This window comes from Macaca mulatta, chromosome 17 (assembly GCF_049350105.2).
Source record: "Macaca mulatta isolate MMU2019108-1 chromosome 17, T2T-MMU8v2.0, whole genome shotgun sequence".
Lineage (NCBI taxonomy): Eukaryota > Metazoa > Chordata > Mammalia > Primates > Cercopithecidae > Macaca > Macaca mulatta.
Genome location: NC_133422.1, coordinates 31,388,447 through 31,416,087, shown reverse-complemented (window position 1 = coordinate 31,416,087; position 27,641 = coordinate 31,388,447). Strand labels below are relative to the sequence as shown.

At 40.6% G+C, this 27,641-nt stretch overlaps 1 protein-coding gene across 9 annotated transcripts in view; it reads left to right on the top strand.

Moving 5' to 3' along the window:
- The window catches only part of NEK3 (NIMA related kinase 3), a 54,360-nt gene that overhangs the window by 6,522 nt on the left and 20,197 nt on the right, over positions 1-27,641 (top strand). For 2 of the 9 annotated variants that reach the window (XM_077973847.1, XM_077973844.1), the window contains exons 2-10: positions 666-806; positions 3,884-4,027; positions 5,539-5,629; positions 20,326-20,499; positions 22,413-22,506; positions 22,594-22,691; positions 24,519-24,602; positions 25,811-25,878; positions 25,971-26,057. In XM_077973847.1, coding sequence (XP_077829973.1) covers positions 5,570-5,629; positions 20,326-20,499; positions 22,413-22,506; positions 22,594-22,691; positions 24,519-24,602; positions 25,811-25,878; positions 25,971-26,057 — 665 coding nt within the window. In that variant the 5' untranslated portion in view covers positions 666-806; positions 3,884-4,027; positions 5,539-5,569. Of the gene's footprint in view, positions 1-665; positions 807-3,883; positions 4,028-5,538; positions 5,630-16,723; positions 17,297-20,319; positions 20,500-22,412; positions 22,507-22,593; positions 22,692-24,518; positions 24,603-25,810; positions 25,879-25,970; positions 26,058-27,641 lie in introns of those variants that run through there. The other 7 variants (XM_077973848.1, XM_028837574.2, XM_028837573.2 and 4 more) reach the window with 6 other exon arrangements.

Below are 27,641 nucleotides of genomic sequence, written 5' to 3'. Positions count from 1 at the left end.
ATAGAGTAAAAATAAACAGACTGTATTTTAAAAATCAGAGTCACATATTGTATAAAAATATTCATATTCATAAAAATACCTTTAAACAAAATACAAATTTAATTTTTTTCCAGTAGAAGGGGCAGTGATTACCTGGCATTGTTGTAAAACCAAAGTTAAGCTTGACATTATTGTAGTTATAGTCTTTATGTATTTATTTATTTTTTGAGATGGAGTCTCGCTCTTTCACCCAGGCTGGAGTGCAGTGGCCTGATCTTGGCTTACTGCAACCTCCACCTCCCGGGTTCAAGCAGTTCTCCTGCCTCAGCCTCTCAAGTAGCTGTGATTACAGGCATGCACCACCATGCCCGGCTAATTTTTTGTATTTTTTGTAGAGATGGGGTTTCACCATGTTGGTCAGGCTGGTATTGAACTCCTCTCCTTAGGTGATCTCCCCTCCTTGACCTCCCAAAGTGCTGGGATTACAGGCATGAGCCATGGCGCCCAGCCTAGTTAGAGTCTTTAACACAGTTTTTGTTGCAGTTACCTCTCAGTGATACAACTTTTTATTATATACTGTAATTAAGAGTGTCAAGATATGAAAAATATACAATCCAGGATTGGTTATAACATTTTTTAAAAAGGTATTTACACTGACTTGTTCTTATTTAAAATGTCTTACACAGACACATCACCTTCACTTTGGGATGTGGAATTTGCTAAGTAGTTAGCCACAGAAAATGAACACCCCTTCAGAATGGGTTTGAAGAGCTGATCCACTGGATGAAAGAGGGGAAACTGGGAGTTCCCAATTAACAGTGAAGCAGGTAAGTGTTAATTTCAGGGGTTTCTAAAATTCATTGAGATTATTTCTGCCAGATATTCACTTTTAGAGTGTAGATACTTAGATGAATTTCAAAACACTGTGTAGGTATCTTCACGGTGTCCTAAAGAGAGTAAGTTGCAGCAGAATGCATGCAATATAATAGAATTTTATAAAATTCGAAAACCAAATTTTGAATATACTTTGTTAGCTCTAAAGGTGATAAAACTATAAAGAAAATGATCACCATAACACGGTATTTCAGGAAGGCAGAGTAATTGAGGAGGGACACCCAGGGGCTTTGACAGTACTATCATTCTGTTCCTTAAGTTGGACGGCAGGTTCACAGGTGGTCATTTCATCATGCTTTTATGTTGTTATATGTTGTATATATTATAGTATATGTTAGCTATATTATACATTATATTTTGTTTGTAACAGTGTTTCATAATATTTTAAGGAATGAATGGAAATGGCACATAATGAAGATATGCAGTGCCTAGCCATCAGTAGAATCCCAGCATTATCAGATTCCAGGATAATTCCAGTACAAAAACAAGCAAACAAAGGACATCTTACCTAGAATGCAAAGACCGTTTATATTCTAATAAACTGAGACATTCAAATAGGAAATCCCTCTTTTAAGGATGGCATTTTTTATATGCTTGGAAGTGTTTTTTTTTTTTTTTTTTTTTTTTTGAGACGGAGTCTGGCTCTGTCGCCCGGCCTGGAGTGCAGTGGCCGGATCTCAGCTCACTGCAAGCTCCGCCCCCCGGGTTTACGCCATTCTACTGCCTCAGCCTCCCGAGTAGCTGGGACTACAGGCGCCCGCCGCCTCGCCCGGCTAGTTTTTTGTGTTTTTTAGTAGAGACGGGGTTTCACCGTGTTCGCCAGGATGGTCTCGATCTCCTGACCTAGTGATCCGCCCGTCTCGGCCTCCCAAAGTGCTGGGATTACAGGCTTGAGCCACCGCGCCCGGCCGCTTGGAAGTGTTTTGAAGCAGAAATTGGTTGTGAATAAGTCTACTTCTCCTTATTGATAGGAAAGTATAAGCTTGCTTCTAATGTCACTATTATCCCTGCCAATAAATTTAAATTCCTGGAGGTAGTGTTGCTTATGAACTCACTCACTTGCTTATTAATACCGGGTGCATTTACCCTCTTAGGGGATGACCATGGGTATTTTTAAAAGATAAGAAATTTGCTGAGAATTCCTTAAATTTTTCTGATTTTTACTAGCCAGTGAGGACATTGTCCCTTTTTGCAGGTAGCTTTGAAAGATGGTGATACCTCCACAGTTGAGACCATGTTGTTAAAACATCCTTCATTTAATTATATACACATTTGGTTCTAAAGAATGTATTATCCTTAGATTCTTGGTTCTAAAGAATGTATTATCTTAAGATTCTTATTACTATTCTTAAAATTGCTCTAAAACTTGCTGAGGTAATCAGTTTTAAATTCTGTAAAAACAGATAACAAAACCCTCTTAATCCTAAAGGTGGTTTTAAAGTTCATGCATTTATACGTGTATGCAAATTGGCTATTAAACTGGGAAAATTTTATTCTAAGTAACCAAATCTTAAGGAGCTAAAGCAAACCTGCTTTATGAAATATATTAATTCAAGGACTAAGCAATTTCTGAAAACAGACTGATTTACTGTGCTGCTTAGTATTTCCTCAAAGTAGAATACAAGCGATGGTAGCAGAGGGAGGAAGTAACTCACACCAGGAAGAACAAACAGCTGCTGGAATACGCTTGTGGTTTAGAGCTTCTTTTAAAAATCCTGTCAGCTGCAAAAGAAAGGAAGGACTAATATTTTCCACGATGTCAGTAACATCTTTATGAAGATGCTCCTTTTGAATGTGGTACAGAAAGTTGGAAAACACTTAGGCATAGTATCTGGCATAGTGCCCCTTAGGGAGCACTTCATATACAGACGGTCCGGGGCTTAGGATGGTTTGACTCAGAATTTTTTGACTTTATGATGGTTCCAAAGGCGATGCACATTCAGGAGAAACTGAACTTTTAGTTCCCATACAACTATCTTGTTTTTCACATTCAGGACATTGTTCCCATAAATTACATGAGTTATTCAACCGTTTATAATAAAACAGGATTTGTATTAGATGATTTTGCCCAAATGGAGGTTAATGTAAGTGTTCTGAGTACGTTAAGGTAGGCTAGTCTAAGCTCTTATGCTCAGTAGGTTAGGGTGTATTAAAGGCATTTTGACTTACAGTATCCTCCCAATAAACCCATTGTAAGTCAAGAAGCACCTGTAGAGATCTACCTTTACCAATTTCAACTATGACAAATTTAATGTTCCTGTATTGCTTTTAAATCGGAGAGCAGCAGCAGGTCTGAAATAAATACTGCAGTTAGCTTTGTGTTCTTCACTATTTATTGAACAGTTCAGAGGGCAAGGAAGCAAAGAGAAACGCTCTGAGTGTGTCTTCGCTTGCCAGCTCCTGAATTGTTAACAGTTCTATAATGGCCTTCCTTAATGGCCTTCCTACTTTTCTCTCATTTTTTCTGTTCTCTTCCCTTTTTTTGACCCTGTCTCAAAAAAATCAAATAAAAATATCCCTTGGGAATATGTAATGTTTGTATATGGAAGCCCTCAATGCCTTTCTTGCTACCTGTAGGGTAAACTCCAAAATCCTTAGCTTAGCATTCAGATTCCTCCATCAAACTGGGTTCCTAGGCCAGCTATTTCAGAGTTAATGTTACTCTTGTTTGGGGGATAGTGTCTCGCTCTGTCACCCAGTCTGGAGTGCAGTAGCACAATCATGGCTCACTGCAACTACCACCTCCCAGGGCCCAAGCATTCCTCTCACCTCACCCTCCTGAGTTGCTGGGACCACAGGCCTGCACCATGCCTGGCTAACTGGTTTTTGTACTTTTTGTAGGTTTTTGCCATGTTGCCCAGTCTAGTGTCCAACTCCTGGGCTCAAGGGATCCCACCCCTTCTTGGCCTCCCAAAGTGCTGGGATTACAGGCGTGAGCCATTGCACCCAGCTGATGTAAATGCTTTGGTTCCACCCCACCACCATGTCTGACTAATTTTTGTATTTTTAGTAGAGACGGGGTTTCAGCATGTTGGCCAGCCTAGTCTCGAACTCCTGACCTCAGGTGATCCACCTGCCTCGGCCTCCCAAAATGCTGGGATTACAGACGTGAGCCCAGCCCAGAAAACATTAGTTTTTAAGAGGCAACAGAATGGTAAGCTGAAAGTCCTGGTTATTATTGTCAGGGGCCACAGACAGATCAAGTCAGATAGGAATCATTTGGATTTGATAAGGGATTACTAGTGGTTTTGAGAAGATTAAGACTAGAGAGGCAAATATTTTTATATTTTGTGGCAAAGGAGATGCAGTCAAAGTAGAGATTGGGAAAAAGGTTGAAAAAGTCTGCAAGGAGAAAAATCATCCTTTGACTGCTTACTGCATGCCAGGTAGAGATCTAAGTAAGCCCAAAACCATAGAGTGATCTTCAGTTTCTCTTATCCCACATGTTCAGCCATTTTCAAGTCTTGCTGGTTCTAGTATATTCCAGCTCATTGTATTTCTGTTCATCACCTCTGTGGCTAACAGCCTTTTCTAACCTAGATTTAATGTAGTAGTTTCCTAAGAAGTCTCTGTTTCCAATACTGATTTGTTACAATATATTCACCATACAGCAACCGGAATGACGTTTTTAAAAAGTAAATAGGACCATGTCTCTCTCCTACTAATAATGAACTTTCCATGACTTTCCATCACACCTAAGGTCTAAATTCAGTGTAACAGCCTGCAAGGTACAAAGTGAGGCCCTTGAAGTAGCATCTTATAGCTTCTTTGCTCTCTTGGTTTGAGCCACACTTTCTGTTGATTGACTGAAACCCCATGTGTGTTGAGGAGCATCTGTATATGATGCTTTGTGAGAGTCACATTAGGTTAAAGCTAAGTCAGTGACACATGCGGCTGTTGAAATAATTTTAGTATTTAAGAGAACTACCAAATCCGTAGAGTTTATAGGCAGTTGGCAGAAAATAAAAGTGTTCCTGCACTTGTCCTTGATTTCCCTAATTGTGTAATCTCTTACATCATTATTTTTCCACCTACCACACCTATATGTTGTGACTGAACAGGGTAAAAAAAGTCTTAATCTCTCTAATGTTAACTCTTGATCAGTTGCTATAGCCTTCTATGAGATCGTATCTGGGCTTTGAAAAGAATGTTTAATTGCATTTTATTAGAGTTGTGTGCTATTGATAGAGGATAAGAGAGGGCCAGGTAAGCTTGATGTGTATGTATTGATTGTCTTAACCTCCCTGAGCTTTAGATTTAACTTTTAGTCTTTTTTTATTGGACAGCTTCACGTTTCTTAGGAATCTCAAATTCTGTATGGTATTTGAGTCTTCACCAAATTAGAAGGAGAAAATCTGTAATGGTTAATGTATATCAGTTAAACTCTTCAGAATATGTGAGATGATAATAATTATCATTTATTGAGTTCTATGGGCCAGGAACTAAATGCTTTACAGTACAGAGATACTATATTAGATTGTCTACTTTTGGGAGAAGGGGCAGGAGAAGGGGAGATTTTCTTATGAGGGAAAAACTCCAAGATTACATCCCTGTTGTCTTTCCTCTGAATAGTTTCTAAGTTATTTGATTAAAAATTATGTTTTAATTAGAATTTGATGGCCTTTTAAAAACTTTTACTGACACTCAACATGTTTGTTTTTGTAGGAGCTGATTAAGGCTTTGGAACAGAAACCAGATGATACACGATAGTATTGTCAAAGAGCTTATTGTCACATTCTTCTTGGGAGTTACTGTGGTAATTTTTCTTCCAAAGTATATTGTCCCTTTTTAATCAGTTACTTATACATTTTACCCATGACAAATTAGTCAAATAAAATAAAGGTTGTCTTTGAGGATTTTTTAATTGGTCTTTCATACAAGGTAAAGTAGCTCAAGTGTGACAGACATGTTGAGCAACACCTATTTACATTTTATGGATGTCTCATTTTCCTTCATTGGGTGGAGAATGTATATAGATTTCATTCATAGTTATTGGGTAAGCTGATAAAGAATAGTATCATATTTACTATTTGACAGAGTATTAAAATGAAATGCTGTTTGTATTCTTTATAAAAATGAATGTGGCCAGGCACGGTGGCTCATGCCTGTAATCCCAGCACTTTGGGAGGCCAAAGCTGGAGGATTACATGAGCCCAAGAGATCGAGTCCAGCCTGGACAACATAGCAAGACCCTGTCTATATTAAAAAATAATGTATTTCTGTGTTTTGTAACTTTAAAGAGTTATTCTGATGAATAATCTGGATAGGGAAAAACTGAATTTTTTTTTTTTTTTTTTTTTTGGTTAGACGGAGTTTCGCTCTTGTTGCCTAGGCTGGAGTGCAGTGGCTTGATCTCAGCTCACTGCAGCCTTCTCCTCCTGGGTTCAAGCAATTCTCCTGCCTCAGCCTCCCAGGTAGCTGGGACTACAGGCACGTGCCACCATGCCTGGCTAATTTTGTATATTTAGCAGAGACTGGGTTTCACCATGTTGGCCAGACTGGTCTCAAACTCCTGACCACAGGTGATCCACCCTCCTTGGCCTCCCAAAATACTGGGATTACAGGTGAGAGCCACTGCACCCGGCCAAATTACATAGATTATGCTAATGAGAAAAGGAGATGAATTTTGTGACACAGCTTTATTCATTGACTGAAGAGCTTTAAAAATGAAGCTAAATGTTAAGCCAAAAGGAAGGTACAAGAGTATTTATTTGAATTCTGTCTTGGATTAGCTTTTCCTAATTTAAAACCATTTGGTGTTTCTACAAACTCGAAAACTTAGAAATCTAAAACTGATTCATATTCTTTGTGTATTTGCTAGGATCTGTACATAACTGACGAAAAACTCATCTTTTTCTACATAGTTGCTGTTGCCGATGCAAAAAAGTCTTGCGAACTTCCACTGCTGTGCTAAGAAAAGGGTATTCAATAGCTACTCTTTTTGTTGAGCTTGGACTGTAAATAGTAGATGTTTAATTTGTTGAATTGAGTTCATTGTAAGCTTTATAAGTAGTAAAATTCTATATTTATACATTTTATAGAAGAGATACGACTCAATTTTAAATACAAAGTTATAGTTCTATTATTTTGTTAACCATAGTATGTGATAGTAGATCTATACTTAACATATTTTAAAATAGTGATGATTGAAATAACGGCAAGGTGTAGATGAAACTGAAGGATTTCACATTCCTTTTATATCATTTGGAATTTACTGTATTTAACTGACTAGAGAACATCTTACTCTTCAGCCAAGCTGAATAGGCTGCATTGAATGCTATGAAAGCTCTGTATCTGTGTGCTTTATATCCCATCTTGTTTCTAAGTGTAACTTTATTCTTTAAGAAACTTTAATTCCTTTGTATAATTATATTTTGGAATAAGCAAGTATCTACAATTAAAGTGAAATTCCTTCTGAAGCAAGTTCTAAAATTAAATTTTACTGGAAATTGTACTAGATGTTAACAGTATTTAAGAAAGTCTCTTGGCTTACTAACATATACTTAAAATATATTTTTTCTTTCAACAATAGAAAATACTGAGATGTTTTTATTTAGAACTGCCTAAATTCCTTTCTTTTTTTTCTTTTTTCCGGGTCTGGCGGCACGGAGTCCTGCTCTGTCACCCAGGCTTGAGTGCAATGGCACCATCATAGTTCACTGCAGCCTTGAATTCCAGGGCTCAAGCTGTCCTTCTGCCTCTGCCTCCTGAGTAGCTGGGACTACAGGCAGGTGCCACCATACTGAGCTAATTCGTTAAACATTTTCTTTTGTTGAGACGAGATCTTGGTACATTGCCCAGACTGGTCCCTGAACTCCCAGCCTCAAGTGATCTACTGCCTTGGCCTCCCAAAGTGCTGGCATCACGGATGTGAACCACTGCACCTGGCCCCTAAGTTCTTTTCTTGAATAATATCTTTCTTTTCTTTTTTTTTTTTTTTTTTTATTTTTTGAGGTGGAGTCTCACCCTGTTGCCCAAGCTGGAGTGCAATGGTGTGATCTTGGCTCACTGCGACTTCCACCTCCCGGGTTCAAGCAATTCTCCTGCCTCAGCCTCCTGAGTAGCTAGGATTTAGGCACGCACTACCACGCCCAGCTAATTTTTTGTATATTTAGTAGAGATGGGGTTTCACATGTGGGCCAGGCTTGTCTCGAACTCTTGACCTCGTGATCCACCTGCCTTGGACTCCCAAAGTGCTGGGATTACAGGTGTGAGCCACCACACCTGGCCAGGTAATATCTTAATATCATGCCATTGACATTTATCCTCTAATTATTTCAGAGGTGGCCTTCAGAAGACAGCCTCTTTGGTAAAATTGCTATTGAGGATATTTCACTGAAAAACAAATTTATCTTTAAATTTAAATCCAGGAAAAAATTTAAACTTTTAGGCTTCTATTTTTATCAGATGGTAAAAAATTTGTAACTCAGAATATTACCTTTTCCCCTTTTTGTGTGATAGATTGCTTGGTTTTAGTTACTGATTATTTAATAAGTTATTCAAATCTAGGATTTTGATATAATGATTCTTCTCTAGAATATAGTATGTGTGACAGAGTATATTTAAAATTTTATTAAGGCCCATGGGGCAGCCCTTGAGGAAACCAGACCTTGGAGATCGCCAGGCAGGATTAGTGGCAGGAATTGAGAGAACAGAGCCTCACAGAGCTCATTGGGGACCGTCCCCCAGGCACAAGAGTGTCTCAAGGAAGCAGTCTTCTCCCACATCCCCCAAAGATAGCTACCAGAGGGTCAGTCCTCTGAGCCCTTCTCAGTGTAGAAAAGACAAGCGTCAAAAGCTTCCCCACTCACCCCGAGACTGCCTTCTATTACAACACGTCATTTGGCCTCACAGGCCGAGCAGAGGATGCTGGCCCTCCCAGGATATTTTGGGTCAAATGAAGAGGATGAAACCACAAGTATACTTAGCATGGAGAATCTGGTGGTCTAGACTGAGAATCAGCCGAGCTTAACACAGCTGGGGTCTGCTACTCGTGTTTTGTAGACTTTTGTGTAACTATTTGTACCGTAGCACAGAATGTGAGGAGGAAGTAACACACACAGAGGAAGATGTGTGTGTATGCATGTGTTTGAATTCACAAGGAAGAAATTATTTATCTTGAGCTTTTCCCTTTGTTATTCAATTTTTATTGATTTATTACTAATAACAATGATAAAATGTAAACAAGAGCAAATGGGGCTTGGTCTGTCATGTGGCTATGAAAGTTAAGATGTGACTTTTGAGTAGGACATGCTCTGAACATTGCATTGGCAGTTTCCAACCTGAAGCAGAAATCTGGAACCTTAACTAAAAAGGGATGGAGCAAAGTTAACTTGGTGTCATAACGCTGAATTGCAATTTATTAAGTTATAAATACATTAAGAATTTGACTCCTACAATGACAGCAACAAACAGGTTTCATATTTGGCTGATTTAGTTAGTTATGACCATTAGACTGCTGAGCTACTTAAAAATGGTGATACCACAGATATTCAAGAAGAACTTTCAGATTAGAGTCCAGGTGACTTGACAAAATTATATGAATTAATTCTGCTTTAAAAAGATAATGTAAGAAGCTGGTAGTTCAGGTAGTGAGTCAAATGAAGAGCCATCTGTTCTGAGCAAATAAATAGTAACTGTTTTGGAAAGGACAGTATTGTCTTCTGAGGAAATGGGCAGTAGGTACTGACCATGCCACTACCTGGGACCAGGATGCTGATTACATGTTCCTGAACCAAACTGGCAGCAGAGACCTCAGCGGGGGAACTGGTGAATGGATGTTGTTCTTAAACATAACTTGATTATATTGTTCAGAAAGAAAATGCATTAATTAACTTTAGGTATATATAAAGCAGGTAGAACAGTTTACAATTTTACAGTTTAAGCTTTTTTTTTTTTTTTTTTTTTTTGATACGGTCTCTGTTGCCAGGCTGGAGTGCAATGGCGCAATTTCAGCTCACTGCAACCTCCACCTCCTGATTTCAAGCAATTCTTCTTCCTTGGCCTCCCAAGTAACTACAGGCGCATGCCACCATGCCCGGCTAATTTTTGTATTTTTAGTAGAGACGGGGTTTCACCATATTGACCAAGATAGTCTCAAGCTCCTAACCTTGTGATCCACCTGCCTTGGCCTCCCAAAGTGTAGGGATTACAGGTGTCAGCTATAGCGCCCAGCAAAGCTTTTTAAATTAGAAGTATGAGTTAAAGAAGGAAATAGAGGAAATAAGCCTTTGTAGAAATTTAGAATCCCTTTTGTTTGCGTTTTCAGTCTTCTACACTTTACAGAGTCACTCCACCCCCGCAACAGAGTCTAGCTCTGTCATCTATGCTGGAGTGCGGTGGCGCGATCTTGGCTCACTGCAACCTCTGCCTCCCGGGTTCAAGTGATTCTCCTGTCTCAGCCTCCCAAGTAGCTGGGATTACATGCGCCCACCATCATGCCCTGCTAATTTTTGTATTTTTAGAAGAGACAGGGTTTCACTGTGTTGGCCAGGCTGGTCTCGAAATCCTGACCTTGTGATCCCCCCACCTTGGCCTCCCAAAATACTGGGATTACAAGCATGCCTCACCGTGCCTGGCCACAGACAAGACATTTGAAGTTCAGGGAGAGTAACAGGATTGGCTAGGACATGCATGGATAATTATTCTAAATATCATGCTCTTTCTACTGCCATCACAAACTTTACAAGTCTTTTTTTTTTTTTTTTGAGACAGGGTCTCACTCTGTCACTCAAGCTGGAATGCAGTGGCGCAATCTTGGCTCACTGCAAACTCTGCCTTCTGAGTTCAAGCAACTCTCGTGCCTCAGCCTCCTGAGTAGCTGGAATTACAGGTGCCCGCCACCACGTCCGACTAATTTTTGTATTTTTAGTAGAGATGGAGTTCGGCCATGTTGGCCAGGCTGGTCTTGAACTCCTGACCTCAGTTGATCTGCCTGCCTTGGCCTCCCAAAGTGCTGGGATTACAGGTGTGAGTCACCACACCCGGCCTACAAATCTTCTGTAATAGCAGAAACATCAGGAGAAAGCTGGCCCGTTTTTTTTTTAATAAGAAGGTATGAAGAGACACCTCTATTAGTTTTTCCCAATGGAAGGAAGCTTCCTGCTGCTTGATGAAATGTTAGGACTGGTCATGCAACTTGCTTTGTTTGGCAGTAGGGGCTAAATAAAAGAACCTAAAGGTCTTGTTCTTTACCAGAAGTCTGTCATTAGTTATATGGGCAGTCTGCAATCTCACATACTTCCCTTCAACCCTTGACGCTAATGACTTATCTGTATCCCTTGAGTAGCTGCACTTTCCTTCTTTTTCATGGTGACCTCTCTAACTGCCACACCCAGCCTGCCTTTTAGATTATGTTTTCTTTCTTCCTTTTAGAGTTTATCAGGATGTCAGCCTGCTGGTGATGTTTCAGGGACCATTGGAGAGAGTAGAATTAGATGGGAAAAACATCACAAATGCAAATACTACAATTTAAAATTTTTCTCTCATATTTGTTGCATTGCCACTTCATTTGTGTCATTTTTATTGAAAATCAAAATATAGCTCCTTTTGGCAATGTTTTAATTACCTTTTAGGAATAGGAGGGGTAGATTACTCAGAGCTCTCTGACAGCTGGTATTTGCTGATGCCAGGAAGAGGAAACCAGACTTTTTAATCTTCATTTTCTTTGTTTATTATACCAGAAAGCTTTGTTCTTTTTCCAAGTTCACAGGCCTGCATGCCAGCCTTTGAGGACAAAGGGTACATGCTCGGTTGTTTTGATTTCACAGTGATGTGCCCTATAGTGTCAGACCAAAACAGATATGAGAAGGGTGGAAAGTAGAGGAAAACACTATGAACAGAAAGATTTTCTGTTAAATTATTTTCTTCTCCATTATCACACATCTAAATTAATATTGCAGCAAGCTAATACCAGCATCTAACATGTTCACTATCTACCTAGCCCACTTTTCTGAAGCTCTAACTAAAATCTCTGGGCTGGGCGCGGTGGCTTACGCCTGTAATCCCAGCACTTTGGGAGGCCGAGGCAGGGGGATCACCGGAGGTCAGGAGTTCGAGACCAGCCTGGCCAACATGGTGAAACCTGGCTTCCACTAAACATACAAAAATCAGCCAGGCTTGGTGGCTGTCGCCTGTAATCCCAACTACTTGGGAGGATGAGGCAGGAGAATTGCTTGAACCTGGGAGGTGGAGGTTGCAGTGAGCCAAAATTGTGCTACTTTACTCCAGTCAGGGTGACAGAGCAAGATTGTCTCAAAAAATAAATAAATAAAATAAAATCTCTGTATTTAAGTTAAGCTAATTTGGTCTCTGCCTCTGAGAAAAAGGAAGATGCCTCAAGCATTGTCTTTGGTGGACATGTGGGAAACTTCATTAGAAATAATCTAATCTTCACCATTGTGTCCCTAGGTCCTAGCCCTTGTGGCTGCCGTAGAGTAGGAGCTCAATCAAATTTGTTCAATAAATGACCAGCTATTCAAAAGCTTTCCAGAAACAGGGGAACACAAACTTCCACAAGAAACAAGGCATGCTGGCATTAGATTGATCATCAGCTGCACTAAAAATGGTGGAATAATAGCTTGAAAGTTCAGGGGGAAAATGATTTTCAACTTGAGACACCTCAAATTACTTGCGAGGGCAAAATAAAGACATTGTTACACATGCAAAGACTTAGAAAGCTTACCTGCCAGGCACCTTTTCATGAGGAGTTATTAGAGCATGCACTCCATCAGTAAAACAGCAGAGTATCCTGAGGAAGCCATGGGATTCAGGCAGCTGCAGATGTGACCCAGAATGTCAGTTTTGTGGTTGACTAAGCCACAAGTTCATATTTGGGCAAGAATGGAGTATCCAGGAAACAAAGGTATTTCATGGAACATACAGTTGGAAGAACTTGAAGATATACTTCAGGCAAAGAAAATGAAAATAAGAAAAGCACCTAGAAATTTTATTTTCTGAAAGACTCTACAAGAAAATCATAATTCAAATATGAATTAAACTGAGTCATCAGTGGGCTTTCAAAAGAAAAATATTCCAAGAAAATAGAATGGGTAAGATGGCACAGATTTCTTTCAACAACAAAGTACTAGGCAAAGCGACAACAACAAAGTAACCATGATTTTGAGAAACTGAGCAGCACAGGGTTGAGACATTGTGATTACACAGAGGAAAATCAATCACAGCATACTACTTGGCTCTGCTGTGGACCAACATTTTCATAATGTTAATGCTGCTTATTGGTTATTGTCTATTAGAACCAACTTATAGAAGACTTAGGCCGGGTGTGGTGGCTTATGCCTGTAATCCCAGCACTTTGGGAGGCCGAGGCAGGCAGATATCGAGACCATCCTGGTCAACATGGTGAAACCCCGTCTCTATTAGAAATACAAAAATTATCTGGGCATGGTGGTGTGCGCCTATAGTCCCAGCTACACAGGAGGCTGAGATGGGAGAATCGCTTGTACCCCAGAGGCAGAGGTTGCGGTGAGCTGAGACAGTGCCACTGCACTCCAGCCTGGCAACAGAGCGAGACTCCATCTCAAAAAAAAAAAAAAGACTTAGTTACAGACGGGAATATAAATGTTATCAGTCGTGGAAATCTAAGAGTACAGCTTTGAAAAGTTTGGAGGTACAGAGGTTTGAGGTTGCAATGAGCTATGATTGCACCAGAGGGAATCCAGCCTGGGCAACAGAGGGAGGCCTCATTTCTAAAGAAATATGGAGGTAGAAGCAGAGGTGGGGAGTTCAAGGGAAGCAGGAGTTTCTCCTATCATGAAATGGAGAACCAAGAGGTGCTGTCTATATTTAATAGAACTAAAAACAAAAGTTTAAGGATATTAAAGTTAACTAAAGTGAACAATAGGACTAAAAATTGTGGTGTTAACTACCATGTGCACCTTAGGGAGGTGAATTAAGCTGACTTTTTATTAGTCCTTGCAGGAGTCAATGTCACAAAATAGCAGCTTAATCCTATTCATACAGTTGAAGATCAGGAGAATTTAAAACCACAAAGGTCAAAGTGGTTGCCCTTTGGAAGTGGGACTGAGGCTGGGGAGATAAAAAGCAAGGAACAATTGCTTTTTGTTGTAGGGCTTCCTCTACTCTTTTTTTTTTTTTCGTTTTTTTTTTTTTTTTCCAAAGTTAAAAAGTATAAGAAAGTCTATAACTGTAGACTACAAAGCAGTTAATACAGAATGAAAACTCCCAGTCATCTCAGGAGAAGTGGTGTTTTATTTCTGGTTGCTGCCAGAAATATTTCTGTATGTATCCAGAAGCTCTCCTGGCTGGGTATCCACAGCTTGGCAACAGCTGCATAAAAAGGGGGCCAGACCTCTCACCATCCCTTCTCCCCTACCCTCACCAGTCTATTCTTACTGAGTTACAGGTTGAATTGCATCCCCTGCAAAATACCTGCTGGAGTCCTAATGTGCAGTACCTCAGAATGTGATCTTATTTGGAAATAGGGTTGTTGCAGATGTAATTAGTTAAGATGAGGCCACACTGGGTTAGGGTGGTCCCTCAATCTGATATGACTGGTGTCCTTATACAAGGGGAAATTTACATTCAGAGACGGCACATAAAGGAAAGGCATTGTGAGGGAGAAGAAGGCCATCTACAAGTCAAGTATAGAAGCCTGGAACAGATCTTTTCCTTCCAGCCCTCAGAAGAAACAACACTGTCAACACCTTTATTTTGGACCTCTAGCCTCCAGAATTATGAGATAATAAATTTGTTTAAACCATTCATTTAGCTCGTGGGACTTTGTTACAGCAGCCCTGGCAAACTAATACACTGATGGAACAAGGGAAAGAGTCCCTTTCATGACTGCCAACATTGGGTGGGAAAGAAAAGCATTAGGCACCTTTGTCATCATCTCCCCTGATGCTGTTACAAATTTAATCTGATAAAAATCTGTGTCTGTTGCTCAGTTCTCAAGAGCAGCATTCAGAGTACAGGTATGGCTATGGATAGTACTGTTCTTTGTTTGTTTGTTTTTTGAGACGGAGTTTTGCTCTGTCGCCCAGGCTGGAGTGCAGTGGCATGATCTCAGTTCACTGCAAGCTCCGCCTCCCAGGTTCAAATGATTCTCGTGCCTCAGCCTCCCAAGTAGTTGGGGTTACAGGTGCCAGCCACAACGTCTGGCTAATTTTTGTATTTTTAGTAGAGACAGGGTTTCACCATCTAGGCCATGGCTGGTCACAACTCCTGACCTCAGGGGATCTGCCTACCTCGGCCTCCCAAAGTGCTGGGATTACAGGCGTGAGCCACCGTGCCTGGCCTTGTTTGTTTTTAATTGAAACTAGTCTTTGTATAGAGTACAAAGAAAGTGCAGATGTTGCAAATGTTGATTTGTAGCATTTCCCTTCTCTTATCACCACACTACAGAATAGTTGTACATTAACTCTGACATTGTGGAAGGAAGGCAATTGGAGCTGGCCAGAGCAAAGTCATTTTGTTCCTGAATGCCATTTTACAACTGCCAAACTGTAGAATGTACTTGCTGATGTTGCAGACAAAATTGCTGCCACTTATGAAAAGGACTTTGCTGAGGACAGAACTTTTCTCAAATCCCTTCATCGAGGACTTTTGCCTAGAAAACAATGAACTGTCATGATAATGCTTTATCTTCAAAATGGTTATGAAAGTTATGAACTAGTGAGAACTGACTTCTTCCTTTAAAAACCCTACCCAAAAATAGTTGGTCAAGACACAATTCAGATGCTTCCGGAATCTGTGTTCCTTGAACTGTAATTCTCAGACTACCAATAAACTTATTTACTTCGATGTCAGTCTCTGTGACTCTGGTTGACACGTTATAATGAACATGTTCAGCGCTTACAAGTAAAGTGTAACCAGATATTGTTCACAATAATCTTATGAAGTAGGTTCTATACTTTTATATAGAGGGATTTAGTTACTCTGCTGTATTAGTTTCCTAAGGCTTCTGTAACAAACTATGACAACCTAAATGGCTAAAACGACACGAATTTATTACCTTACAGTTCTGGAGGTCAGAAATACAGCTCACTGGGTTAAAATCAAGGCTTCAGCATGCATGGTGGTGCTTCCCTGGAGTCCCAGCCACTCAGGAAGCTGAGGTGGACAGATCGCTTGAGCCCAGGAGCTCAAAACCAGTCGTAGCAACATAACAAGACCCTGTTTCAAAAAAAAAAAAAAAAAAAAAAAAAAAAAAAAAACCAAGGTGTCAGCTGGACTGTTATTCTGGAAGCTCTGGGGAACAATTTTTTTTTTTCCTTCTCCTTTTCTAGCTTTTCCTTTTTTTTTTTTTTTTTTGTTTTGGCAACAGGGTCTCGTTCTGTCACCATAGCGGGACTGCAGTGGTGGGATCATGGGCCCTCTCCAGCTCTAGTGATCCTCCTGCCCCAGTCCCCCGAACAGCTGGAACCACAGCACCCGCCGCCATGTCTAGCTAATTTTTCGTAGAGAGGAGGGTATCACTATGTTACCCAGGCTGATCTCGAACTCCTGGGCTTGAGTGTTCCTCTCCCGCCTCTGCCTCCCAAAGCACTGGGATTGCAAACATGAGACACTGTGCCTGCTCCTCTTCCAGCTTCTTGAGGCCAGCTGCATTCTTTGGCTGTTGCCCCTTCCTCCACCTTCATATAGCTTTCTGATTCTGACCTTTTCGGGCCCCCTTCCACTTTAGAGAACCCTTGTAATTACACTGGGCCCAACCACATACTCCAAGATCATCTCCTTATTTTAAAGTCAGCTGATTAGCAACCTTAATTCTATCTGCAATCCTAATCCCCTTTGCCAAGCAAGAGAACAAACGCACAGGTTCCAGGGAGTAGGATGTGGGCATCCTGAGGCGGGGCATTATCCTGCCTTCCACAATTGCCCATGGTCACACAGCTAGTAAGTGCTAGCTAGCACTGAGTGCTGTGCCCATGAAATTTATCTACATAGGCTTTCACTTAACCTGCAGACAGAACTCAGTTAGTGGGAGATACTTTCCCTCAATATTATTAGCATTGTTCCACTGCAACGTGGAACGACAGCTTTAAAACGTGCTCTTCGTAGGCCCGGCTACTCCAAGAACAGCGCCTCCCGCCAGACCCAGGCGGCTTCCTTCACCCGCAACCCGAGAGACGACCCGCAGGGCCCGCCCCGCGGAAGCCGCTGGTTGCCAGGCCAAGGAGTGGACGAGGGTTGCGGGGAAGCGGGTGAGTGGTCCCCGCCTTGGAGGGCCGCCTCTGGAAAGAGGAGCGCGGCGCGTGGTGGCGGCGCGGAGCCTAGTGGGAGCGACGGGGAGCGAAGGGGAGACGCGCCCCCGGCGCGCGGCGGCGCCCCTCATTTCCGCCTCGCGGTCTGGGTCCCTCGCCGCCTTGGGCTCTGGGCGCGCGGCGCCGTGGGGGCCAGCAGGGCGGAGCGGCTTTTCCAGGAGAAAGGGCCCTCACGGGTGAGCGGGGCGACTGGGCTCCGCAGTGGTGCAGCTGCCGCGCGGGCGCCTGTCCCGACCCAACGGGTTCTCGCTGGCTGCCCGGAAAGAACCAATGAGAAACGCTGTTGCAGCAAAAAAGAGGTTAATAAGTGCAGGGCTGGCCAAACCAGAACAGGGTCTCAGACCTGTCTCCCTGAGAATTCGGGGTCGAGGGTTTTAAACGGTATTTTGGCGGCAGGGGGCTGGGAAACAAACAATTGACCGGCTGGGGATGAAATCACAGGAGCGTCTGAAACTCTGAGCGGCTTCGTTGGTTCCCAGGAGGGGGTGGGGTCAGTTTCCCTTGTCTTGAAGTTAACACGAAATCCCTCGTAGTTATCCTAGCCTCTGTGCTAGAATAAGAAAACGACAACACAAAATCTTAGCCCGTGAGGTTAGAAGCAAGATGAGTCAGTCGTGTTAGATTTCTCTCATTATTTATATATCTGTAAAGGCGGTTTCAGGGCACTTTCTGAATTTAGCCCATGTCTCACCTGTGATCCCTCTTCTGGGTATTTGCAAATCACTTTATTAGGTTTTTAAAATTATCGCAGGCATGCGAAGGGGCCGATATACTTTTGCCATGTTCAGAGTGTATTCAGGTCTTGTAATGATCATACGGGTGTAATATTGAGTAAGAGGTAAATGTGGGCAGAAAAGATCAAATGTGGTTTTCAGCTAAGAAGTCTGGTTGCTCTTATTTTTCAGTTACTCTCCATTGCATAGAATAAAGCCCCGAAGAAACGAAGAATAAGAACATGGGAAAACTTGGCTTCCATGTTAAACCGTGTAAATACCAGGTGTTAGAATAGTGGTAAAGGACTTGTTTCTTTCACATCCATGTACTCTCAAAGACCTCATCAGTCTTGGAAAAACATTGTTTCGAAGACAATGTGTATGACTGATTTGGTTATATGAAGAAATTATTTCTAGGATGTCCTTGTAATTCTGTGATAAGCAGGAATACAAACTGGAATTTTTACAGGTCACTATAGTAGAGGTTTTAGTTTGATTTTTTGCTTTGCCTGTCATGCTCTCTCTTCCTTATAATTCTTTGTGGTATGATTAAAAAACAAACACTAGGGCTGGATGCGGTGGCTCACGCCTGTAATCCCAGAACTTTGGGAGGCCGAGGTGGGCGGATCACCTGAGGTCGGGAGTTTGAGACTAGCCTGACCAACATGAACAAACCTCATCTCTACTAAAAATACGAAATTAGCCTGGTGTGGTGGCACATGCCTGTAATTCCAGCTACTCGTGAGGCTGAGGCAGGAGAATCGCTTGAACCTGGGAGGTAGAGGTTGCGGTGAGCCGAGATCACGCCATTGCACTCCAGCCTGGGCAACAGGAGCGAAACTCCGTCTCAAAATAAAAAACAAAAAACAAACACTATAAGCTTTTTGAAAAATCAAGTAAATTCATTCCAGTGTTTTTCCTGCAATGAAAAAGAATGCATCGCTTTTCTAAGGTTTTAATAATCATAATAGCTGCCAGTTATTCAGGACCTTCTATGTACCTGGCAAAGTGTTGGGAATGTTTTATCTATTTTCTCTTATGTGCTAAGCAGTCCTACTAGCTGCTTCATCCTGGAAATATAGATGGGAGACTGAAGTCAAGGACTACAACTGTGTGTTTAACATCTCTCTTGACTCGCAGTAACCTCCAGTTCGGCACGTCCAAAATGAAACACATGTCTCTCTTCTGCCAATATGTTTTGCCCCACCCCTGCAACACTCCCACTGCCAGAAAAATCACACGAACAAAAACCTCACACACAACCATTGTGCCTTTCCTCTCTCAGGGAGTGCCAGAAACCATCTGGTTCATGCCAGAAACCTGGGAGTCAACCTTGCCCTCTTCTCTGCTTGCTCCCCCCATAAATCTGCCAGCACAAATCCTGTCAACTGTTCTTACATCTTTCCTTCCCATTTTTTCTGGCCCCATTGCCTCCACTGTATTCCATTTCATTATTTTCCTGCCTTTTCTGTTGTTAGAGCCTCCTAACTGGCCTGCGTCTCTGAGCTGGCCTTCCTGCCCCTCCTCCACTGGTCCATTTAATCTGCAATCTGAGTGAATGTTTTTTCTAATATGCAAATATGATGATATTGCGTTCTTGGTTAAAATGCTTCAGCAGCCTGTTACATTCTTCTTTCAATTTCTTGAACTGAATGTAATTTCTTTAGCTCTTAAATATGCAATTTCCTCTTCCGTGATTACTGTTTTCCTCCTCTTTGTCTAGTCAAGTTTCATTCATCCTTCAGGCTTCAGCTTAAATAGCCTACATTTGTTGAGGTTTATGGTTATCTCTGATGGGATGTCCATGATGGCAGGGATTATGAGAGATTTGTTCAGATCATAACATCTGACTCAGTTGGTGCTCAGTGTCTACCTGTTGAATGTAGTATAGGGGAGGAAAAACATTTTTTTCCTCTACCCTCTTAGGTTCAGTAGCTGGGCCCTACAAAATAAACTGATGAAAGATAGATTAACAGGAAAAAAGGTTTATGCATAAATGTAAAGAAGTGGTTAGACCCGGGGGCCCACGTGCCATTTTAACAAAGAGTGATAAATTGTACAGAAGTAACTAGACAAAAGTAGGGGAATTCTTCCTGGGTAAATTGTAGGAAGGTAAATATATGGGGGAAGCTAACAGAAGATAAGGGTTATTCAGTAAGGTTTGTTATGTGGACTCAAGTTGGCACCTTCCCCATTGGTAAGAGTTGCTCTCTTCCTGGTACTGGAAAGGAAGACACATTTACAAAAGGATGTTTATTACCTGTACATAGGAAAATTTATGCCCTGCATTTATACAAAAAAGGGAGGGCAGAGAGCAAATTGGTTTCAGCTCAAAACAATTCTTATGTGAAAGTGGCATATTTTGGGGTATCATACACTGATCCCCTTCGTAAGTTGCTTTTCTCTTTTCATGGTTATGAGAGCTACTTCGAATTAACTTCTGCTTTTTGAAAGTACATTTAATTCTCAAATGTTTCTGCTTTTGAATGCAGTTTGGGAGAGCCCATGGTGACGGCGTGAGTGGAGCCCAGCTGTGTGGATGCCCCAGCATGGATGACTACATGGTCCTGAGAATGATCGGGGAGGGCTCCTTCGGCAGAGCTCTTTTGGTTCGGCATGAAAGCAGTAATCAGATGTTTGCCATGAAAGAAATAAGGCTTCCCAAGGTCACTACTAAAGAAATTAGCTCACTTTGAAAGTATACATGCAATTTATATAAAAGAATAAGTTTTTGGCCAGGCATGGTGGCTCACACCTGTAATCCCAGCACTTTGGGAGGCAGAGGCGGGTAGATCACCTGAGGTCAGGAGTTTGAGATCAGCCTGAGGTCAGGAGTTTGAGGCCAGCCTGGCCAACATGGGGAAAACCCGTCTCTAGTAAAAATAATTAAAAAAAAATTAGCCAGGTGTGGTGGCATGCACCTGTAGTCCCAGCTATTCGGGAGGCTGAGGCAGGAGAATCACCCGAACCTGGGAGGCAGATGTTGCAGTAAGCTGAGATTGTGCCACTGCACTCCAACCTTGGTGACAAAATAAGACTCTGTCTCAAAAAGTAAATAAATAAATAATAACTTCTTTAGTTTTAACATGGAATTTCTCCTTCATGCAAAGATAGAATTGGTTTATTCGTTAGCTTTACAAGGGCTCAATACATTATATGTGGTTCTTAGGATATTGTAATTAACAATGGGAGAAAAACAGTAAAAGTTTTGGAGGCGATTACTGCTAATTTTATTTCAGCAAATAATTGGTAATAACTTCCACTTTTGTATACCTAATGGTGTAGGAAATCTTTGCCAAAGCAACTCAGGTGCGATGTTAATGATAAAGGATCATAAAAATACAATGAAGAACAAATGCTAACTTTTGGTACCAGTACACCTACTCTGTGGATCAGTTTATAGGTTTTGTTTCCTTGTAGACCATTACTATGTATCATAGTTGTCTTGTGAAAGAATTCATTACATGAAGACTATGTCATAATATTTTGGATCAATTTTTAAAAAACACAGTCTAATAAAGGTCTCAGAGTGCTAGGTATTTTTTTCCCACTGTATTCTTGACTTCATTCAGTGATTTTCAAACTTGAGTGAGCATCATAATCAGCTGGAGGGCTTGTTAAACCATGGATTGCTATGCTCCACCCCCAGGCTTCCGACTGAGGAGGGCCAGGTGGGCTTGTGAATTTGCATTTTTAACAAGTTCCCAGCTGGTGCTGATGCTGCTGGTCTGAGAACCCTTGTGTTACTACACAATCAATGGCGATTTCTTTTCTTTCTTTTTTTAAATTTATAGATGGGGTCTTGCTCTGTTGCCCAGGCTGGAGTGTAGTGGCACAACCATAGCTCATTGCAGCTCAAACTCCTGGGCTCAAGCGATCTTCCCACTTCAGCCTCCCCAGTGGCTGGGACTATAGGTGTAGTATACACTATAGGTGTAGTATAGTCCCAGCCACTGGGGAGGGTAGCCACCACACCCAACTAACAATGGCAATTTCTTGATTGTAAGATAAACCATTCAGAATTTCATCCTTATAGAGTAAGTTAGGGATAAACGGTTTTGGAAACTTACTTTGCTTGCCATCTCTGTTCATCTTTGATGCAGTAATATACCAGCATACTCTTTTTTTATCTGGACCAGTGGACTCCTCTAAGTGATTGCAGACAGTCAAAACATGAAATCCCCCCCCCCTTTTTTTTTTCTTTTAGGATAAAACATTTCTTTTTCTTTTTTTTCTGTATCACAAGTCATCAAAAAGATACACTATTTTTGATAGTATACTGACTCTCTAAGTCAAGTGATGCTCAGGCTGATATTAAAACTGTTTACATTCTGTATGTGTAAGGAATGTAAAAAGAAACTAAAAGTACAATGAAGGGGTCAGCTCAAGCATGAAAATATAGCCAGAGTTGGAAAATCACCATGCATTTTCTCTTGTCATTTGACAAATTTAAGTTGAGCCAAAGTGTAGTGTTATAAAACTGCATCTAGCATTGAAGTATCACATAAACTATATTATTGTAAAGTTATCTATTTTAAATGCAGTATTGAATTTATGCTTATTTAAAATGTTTTTCTAGTCTTTTTCTAATACACAGAATTCTAGGAAGGAGGCTGTTCTTTTAGCCAAAATGAAACACCCCAATATTGTTGCCTTCAGAGAATCATTTGAAGGTAAATACGAATTCCCCCAGATATGTGCTTTTCTGAATTTGATTTATAGCCACTACAGCTTTTCTAAAGAGCTTATATCTGTTTTAGCTGAAGGACACTTGTATATTGTGATGGAATACTGTGATGGAGGGGATCTGATGCAAAAGATTAAACAGCAAAAAGGAAAGTTATTTCCTGAAGACATGGTAAGAGATTGACTTACATAGTTTCTCTCAAGGTTTAGAAGCCACTTTCCTCCTAAACTTTGTATAAGTTAAAACAAAAGCATTGATATCTGTAATTACCTGAGAAGGTAGATAGAAATGACTGATTTCTATATTGGTGTTACCACTTAATGTCCCCAGAATATGGCTGCCTGCAATGGTTTTAGGAAGTAAAATCTATATAAATTATTAAGAAATAAAACTTTCATGTTTAGAATAATTTCAAGATTGTATCACCAAATTTTGTACTAGATATTTAAAATCTTGATTTTTCTTTTTTTTTTTTTTTTTTTTTTTTGGAGACGGAGTCCCGCTCTGTCGCCCAGGCTGGAGTGCAGTGGCCGGATCTCAGCTCACTGCAAGCTCCGCCTCCCAGGTTTACGCCATTCTCCTGCCTCAGCCTCCCGAGTAGCTGGGACTACAGGCGCCCGCCACCTCGCCCAGCTAGTTTTTTTTGTATTTTTTAGTAGAGACGGGGTTTCACGGTGTTAGCCAGGATGGTCTCAATCTCCTGACCTCGTGATCCGCCTGTCTCGGCCTCCCAAAGTGCTGGGATTACAGGCTTGAGCCACCGCGCCCGGCCTTTTTTTTTTTTTTGAGACAGAGTCTTGCTCTGTCGCCCAGGCTGGAGTGCAGTGGCACGATCTCGGCTCACTGCAAGCTCATCCTCCCGGGTTCATGCCATTCTCCTCCTTCAGCCTCCTGAGTAGCTGGGACTACAGGCGCCCACCACCATGCCTGGCTAATTTTTTGTATATTTAGTAGAGACGGGGTTTCACCGTGTCAGCGAGGATGGTCTTGATCGCCTAACCTCATGATCCACCCGCCTCAGCCTCCCAGAATGCAGGGATTACAGGCGGGAGCTACCGCGCCCGGCCTAAAATCTTGATTTTTATCGTAGTGAAATTTTTAGAAGACAGGTCTATTTTATTTTGTATTACTAAAACATCAGAAGAATGAAGCTTGCCATTTCTGTTTCTTGGGAGTACCTATTCTCAATCTTTTTCCTCCTAAAGCTTGAAGTGGTCCCTTCAGTCTAAGACTTGCTGTCTTTTTAGTGGAAAATTGCATACTAAATATTTTTTAATGAATTGGCTATGGAAAATATTTAAATTGCTCCGATGAGGCTTAGTTTGATTTAGGTTATAGCATGTTATGAAAGTATGTAAATAAATGTAAATAAATATTATACATTTAGAAATTGTATTGTTAAAAATATGGGTTCTGTAGAAGGAAGTCAACCTTGGCTTCAACTGGAAGAATCTCCATAGCAAAAGTGAAAAAAAAATTAATTTGACATTTAACTGTAGGCCCTCAAGACACCTAGAAATTCTGGGTACTGTTGACCTTGGACTTATAAGCAGGAACTATTGACCTCAAAGGATTATTTATAATATAATGAAATATTTTAATGTTACCATACAGATATTCTGCAAAAGTAAATGAAAATCCAACATAATGATTACACTGGAAAAGCTGTAGTGCATTTCTTATTGGTGAACTACCTTTATATAAGCATTTAAGAATACTTTTATTTGGTTGAATATAAGAAAAATATAAGTGGAAGTTTTACTAAAATAAATTGCTATTTGGATCATGTATAAGATGCTGGAATATGGGAGTCACAGCTTTTCTGAGTTTCTCCAAGTAACACTGAATCGTAGTTGAACTATGTAATTTACAGGAGTTCTGTACTCACATTATGTAAAATCTTAGTCAACTAAGGCCTGGAGATGATTCTTTGGAATTTTAGGTTAATATGAGCCAGTTACTGCATTCTTGAAGATTTTGCATACCTTTTTCTCACAGATACTTTATTGGTTTACCCAAATGTGCCTTGGGGTAAATCACATTCACAAGAAACGTGTCCTGCACAGAGATATCAAGTCCAAGGTGAGTGGAGTACATTTTGGACTTAAAAAAAACTATTTAATTCAGTAATTTTGCTGTGTTATCCCATGCATTTTGGGACATTTTTGTTTAGGAATATTTGTCAGCCTAATATTTGTTACTTACTTTTCAAATTAAAATTTCGCCCACCTTTATTAAAATATAATTGACAAAAATTATGTATATTTATGATGTATAACATATGATTTACACACACATTGTAAAATGATTAAATCAAGGTAATTAACGTATCTATCACCTCACATACTTATTATTTCTTTGTGGTGAGGACATTTAAGATCACTCTTAGCACTTTTTAAGTATTCTATGCGTTATTAAGTATTAAGTATTCTATGCATTATTATTAACCATAGTCACCATGTTGTACAACAGATCACTAGAACTTACTTGTCCTAACTGAAACTTTGTACCCTTTTACTTAGTATTTATACTAACCAAATAAGGTAATACCTGAGAAAAAGTCATTGAAATCTCTGTAGTAGTACAGTCATGCATCACTTAGTGATAGGGGGACAAGTACTCAGAAATGCTTCGTAAGGCGATTTTGTTGTGTGAGCATCGTAGAGTGTACTTACACAAGCCTAGATTGTATAGCCTGTTACACACCTAGGCTATATAGTGTAGCCTGTTGGTTCTTGGCTACAAACCTGTACAGCATGTTACTGTACTGAATTTCTTAGGCAATTGTAATACAATGGTAAGTATTTGTGTATTTAAACGTAGAAAAAGTACAGTAAAAATATAGTATTATAGTCTTCTGGGACCATTGTCACATATGCCATCCGTTGTTGACTGAAATATGGTTATGCAGCACGTGACTGTGTATGTTAATGTGTCCTAGCTCTCTTTTGGTGACCACTTACTAAGTCCATGTGTTCTCAGATGGAAAACGGTTGACACCTGGGCCTGCCATGTGGCATCACCCTGACACAGGTTCTCACCGGGTCGATTGAGTCTGCTGATACAACCTAAAACTTGCTTGTTAGATTTTGAAGCACTCATCCTGAGTTTCCATGCAGGGGAATGTCTAGCTGTCAAGAGGGGATCTTGGTGTTTTGTGTTCCACTCTAGGGCTCAGCTGTCAGCATTTCTACCCTTGATCTCCGTCATCAGCAGGCTTTGGAAGACAGCTTATCTGCCTCATGTTCGATGATGGAAGACATAATCTGAGTTCTTCTTTTTAAATGCAGAATATCTTCCTCACTCAAAATGGAAAAGTGAAATTGGGAGACTTTGGATCTGCCCGTCTTCTCTCCAAGTATGTATGTCTGTTCTACGGTGGTGACAGTAATCAAAACATCCATTTTCAGGAATGTTCTGTAATCATTCTTTGCCTTTTTTTGGTTTTAGTCAGATGGCATTTGCTTGTACCTATGTGGGAACACCTTATTATGTGCCTCCAGAAATTTGGGAAAACCTGCCTTATAACAATAAAAGGTGAGTGCTGCATATTTGATGTAAGAGTGCCCATTTGGTGACAGGCATTTTAGCCTGCAGATGATGCAAGAGTCTGATGTCACTTCAAAACAGATGCATGGATCATATTGGTTTTTAAAAAATATATCTGAAAGCAGTCTGGAATCTATATTTCTAATCTATATTGCTAGGCTGCTAGATAAAAGTAATAGTTTTCCAATTGCTATTTATTATAGCTGAGAGGAGCAAATGCTGAAAGAAAGGCCAGTCATTCTAGGGACGGTATGAATTATATCAGTGGTTCCCAAACTTTGCCGCTCCCACTTACAAAAATCCCAAATCCCAGGTTGCATCTACACTAATTAAATCAAAATGGCAAAGGGTGAGAAGCAGGCATCAGTAATTTTTCAACATCATTGGGTGATTCCAATGTACAGCAACATTTGATAATCAATAGATTGTGTCATTGAGTTGGTATTTACAGGGCTAGATTATAAGCACTTGGTTGATAGGTAAATTGATTGAAGGAGGTTAGTATGAAGGTCTTAATGATTTAAAATGCAGTATTTTTTTCTGAATATAAGTTATATGTGCCCATTGTGGGGATGGATGTGCAGGGAAGATTGGAAATAGACCTGTAAGAAAGGACATGGAAATCACCCACTTTTCCCAACTGCCAGTAATATTTTAATGTTTTTTTCTTCATTCACTTTTCCCCCTAAAAGTGGTTGATATATTTTATATATAATTTGCTTTTGTCATTTTATATTATAGTCATTTCCCCACATACTTAAACTCTTCATAAATTTTAATGGCTGCATATATTTTACTATATGGCACTTCCAAAATTTACTTAGTAATTCCTCTGTTGTTGGCCTTATATTTCTAGATTTCAGTCTGATAAACAGTGCTGTAATTAACATACCTTTTGTGTACAAATTTATCCTTGTTTTATATCACATTCTTGGCATGGATTCCTAGAGGGAGAAACACCGAAAGGCTGTTGTTACTTTATGCTGACTTGCTTTCTGAAAAGGGTATGACAATCTATACTAAATAGGTTTCTTAAAGAGTAGAATGGACTGAATGGGGGCAAAACAGCTCTATAGGGACTTGTTGGGACAATTGAGGAAATTTGGGTATGCAGTAAATATTAAATAATGTTACTGAATTGAGATTAAATTCCTTGGATGTGATAACAGTATTGTGTTTATGAGGGAAAGTGTACATCTTTGTTCTTTGGAGATACATGCTGATGTGTGTAGGGATGAAGTATTTGATATCTGCAACCTTTTTTTTTTTTTTTTTGAGACAGAGTCTCACTCTGTTGCCCAGGCTTGAGTGCAATGACACAATCTTGGCTCACTGCACTCCGCCTCACGGTTTCAAGCTTTTCTCCTGCCTCAGCTTCCTGAGTAGCTGGGACTACAGGCATCTGCTGCTACACCCGGCTAATTTTTGTATTTTTTAGTAGAGACGGGGTTTCACCATATTGGCCAGGCTGGTCTCGAACTCCTGACCTTCTGATCTGCCCGCCTTGGCCTCCCAAAGTGCTAGGATTACAGGTGTGAACCACCACGCCCAGCCTGCAACCTTTTTTCAAGA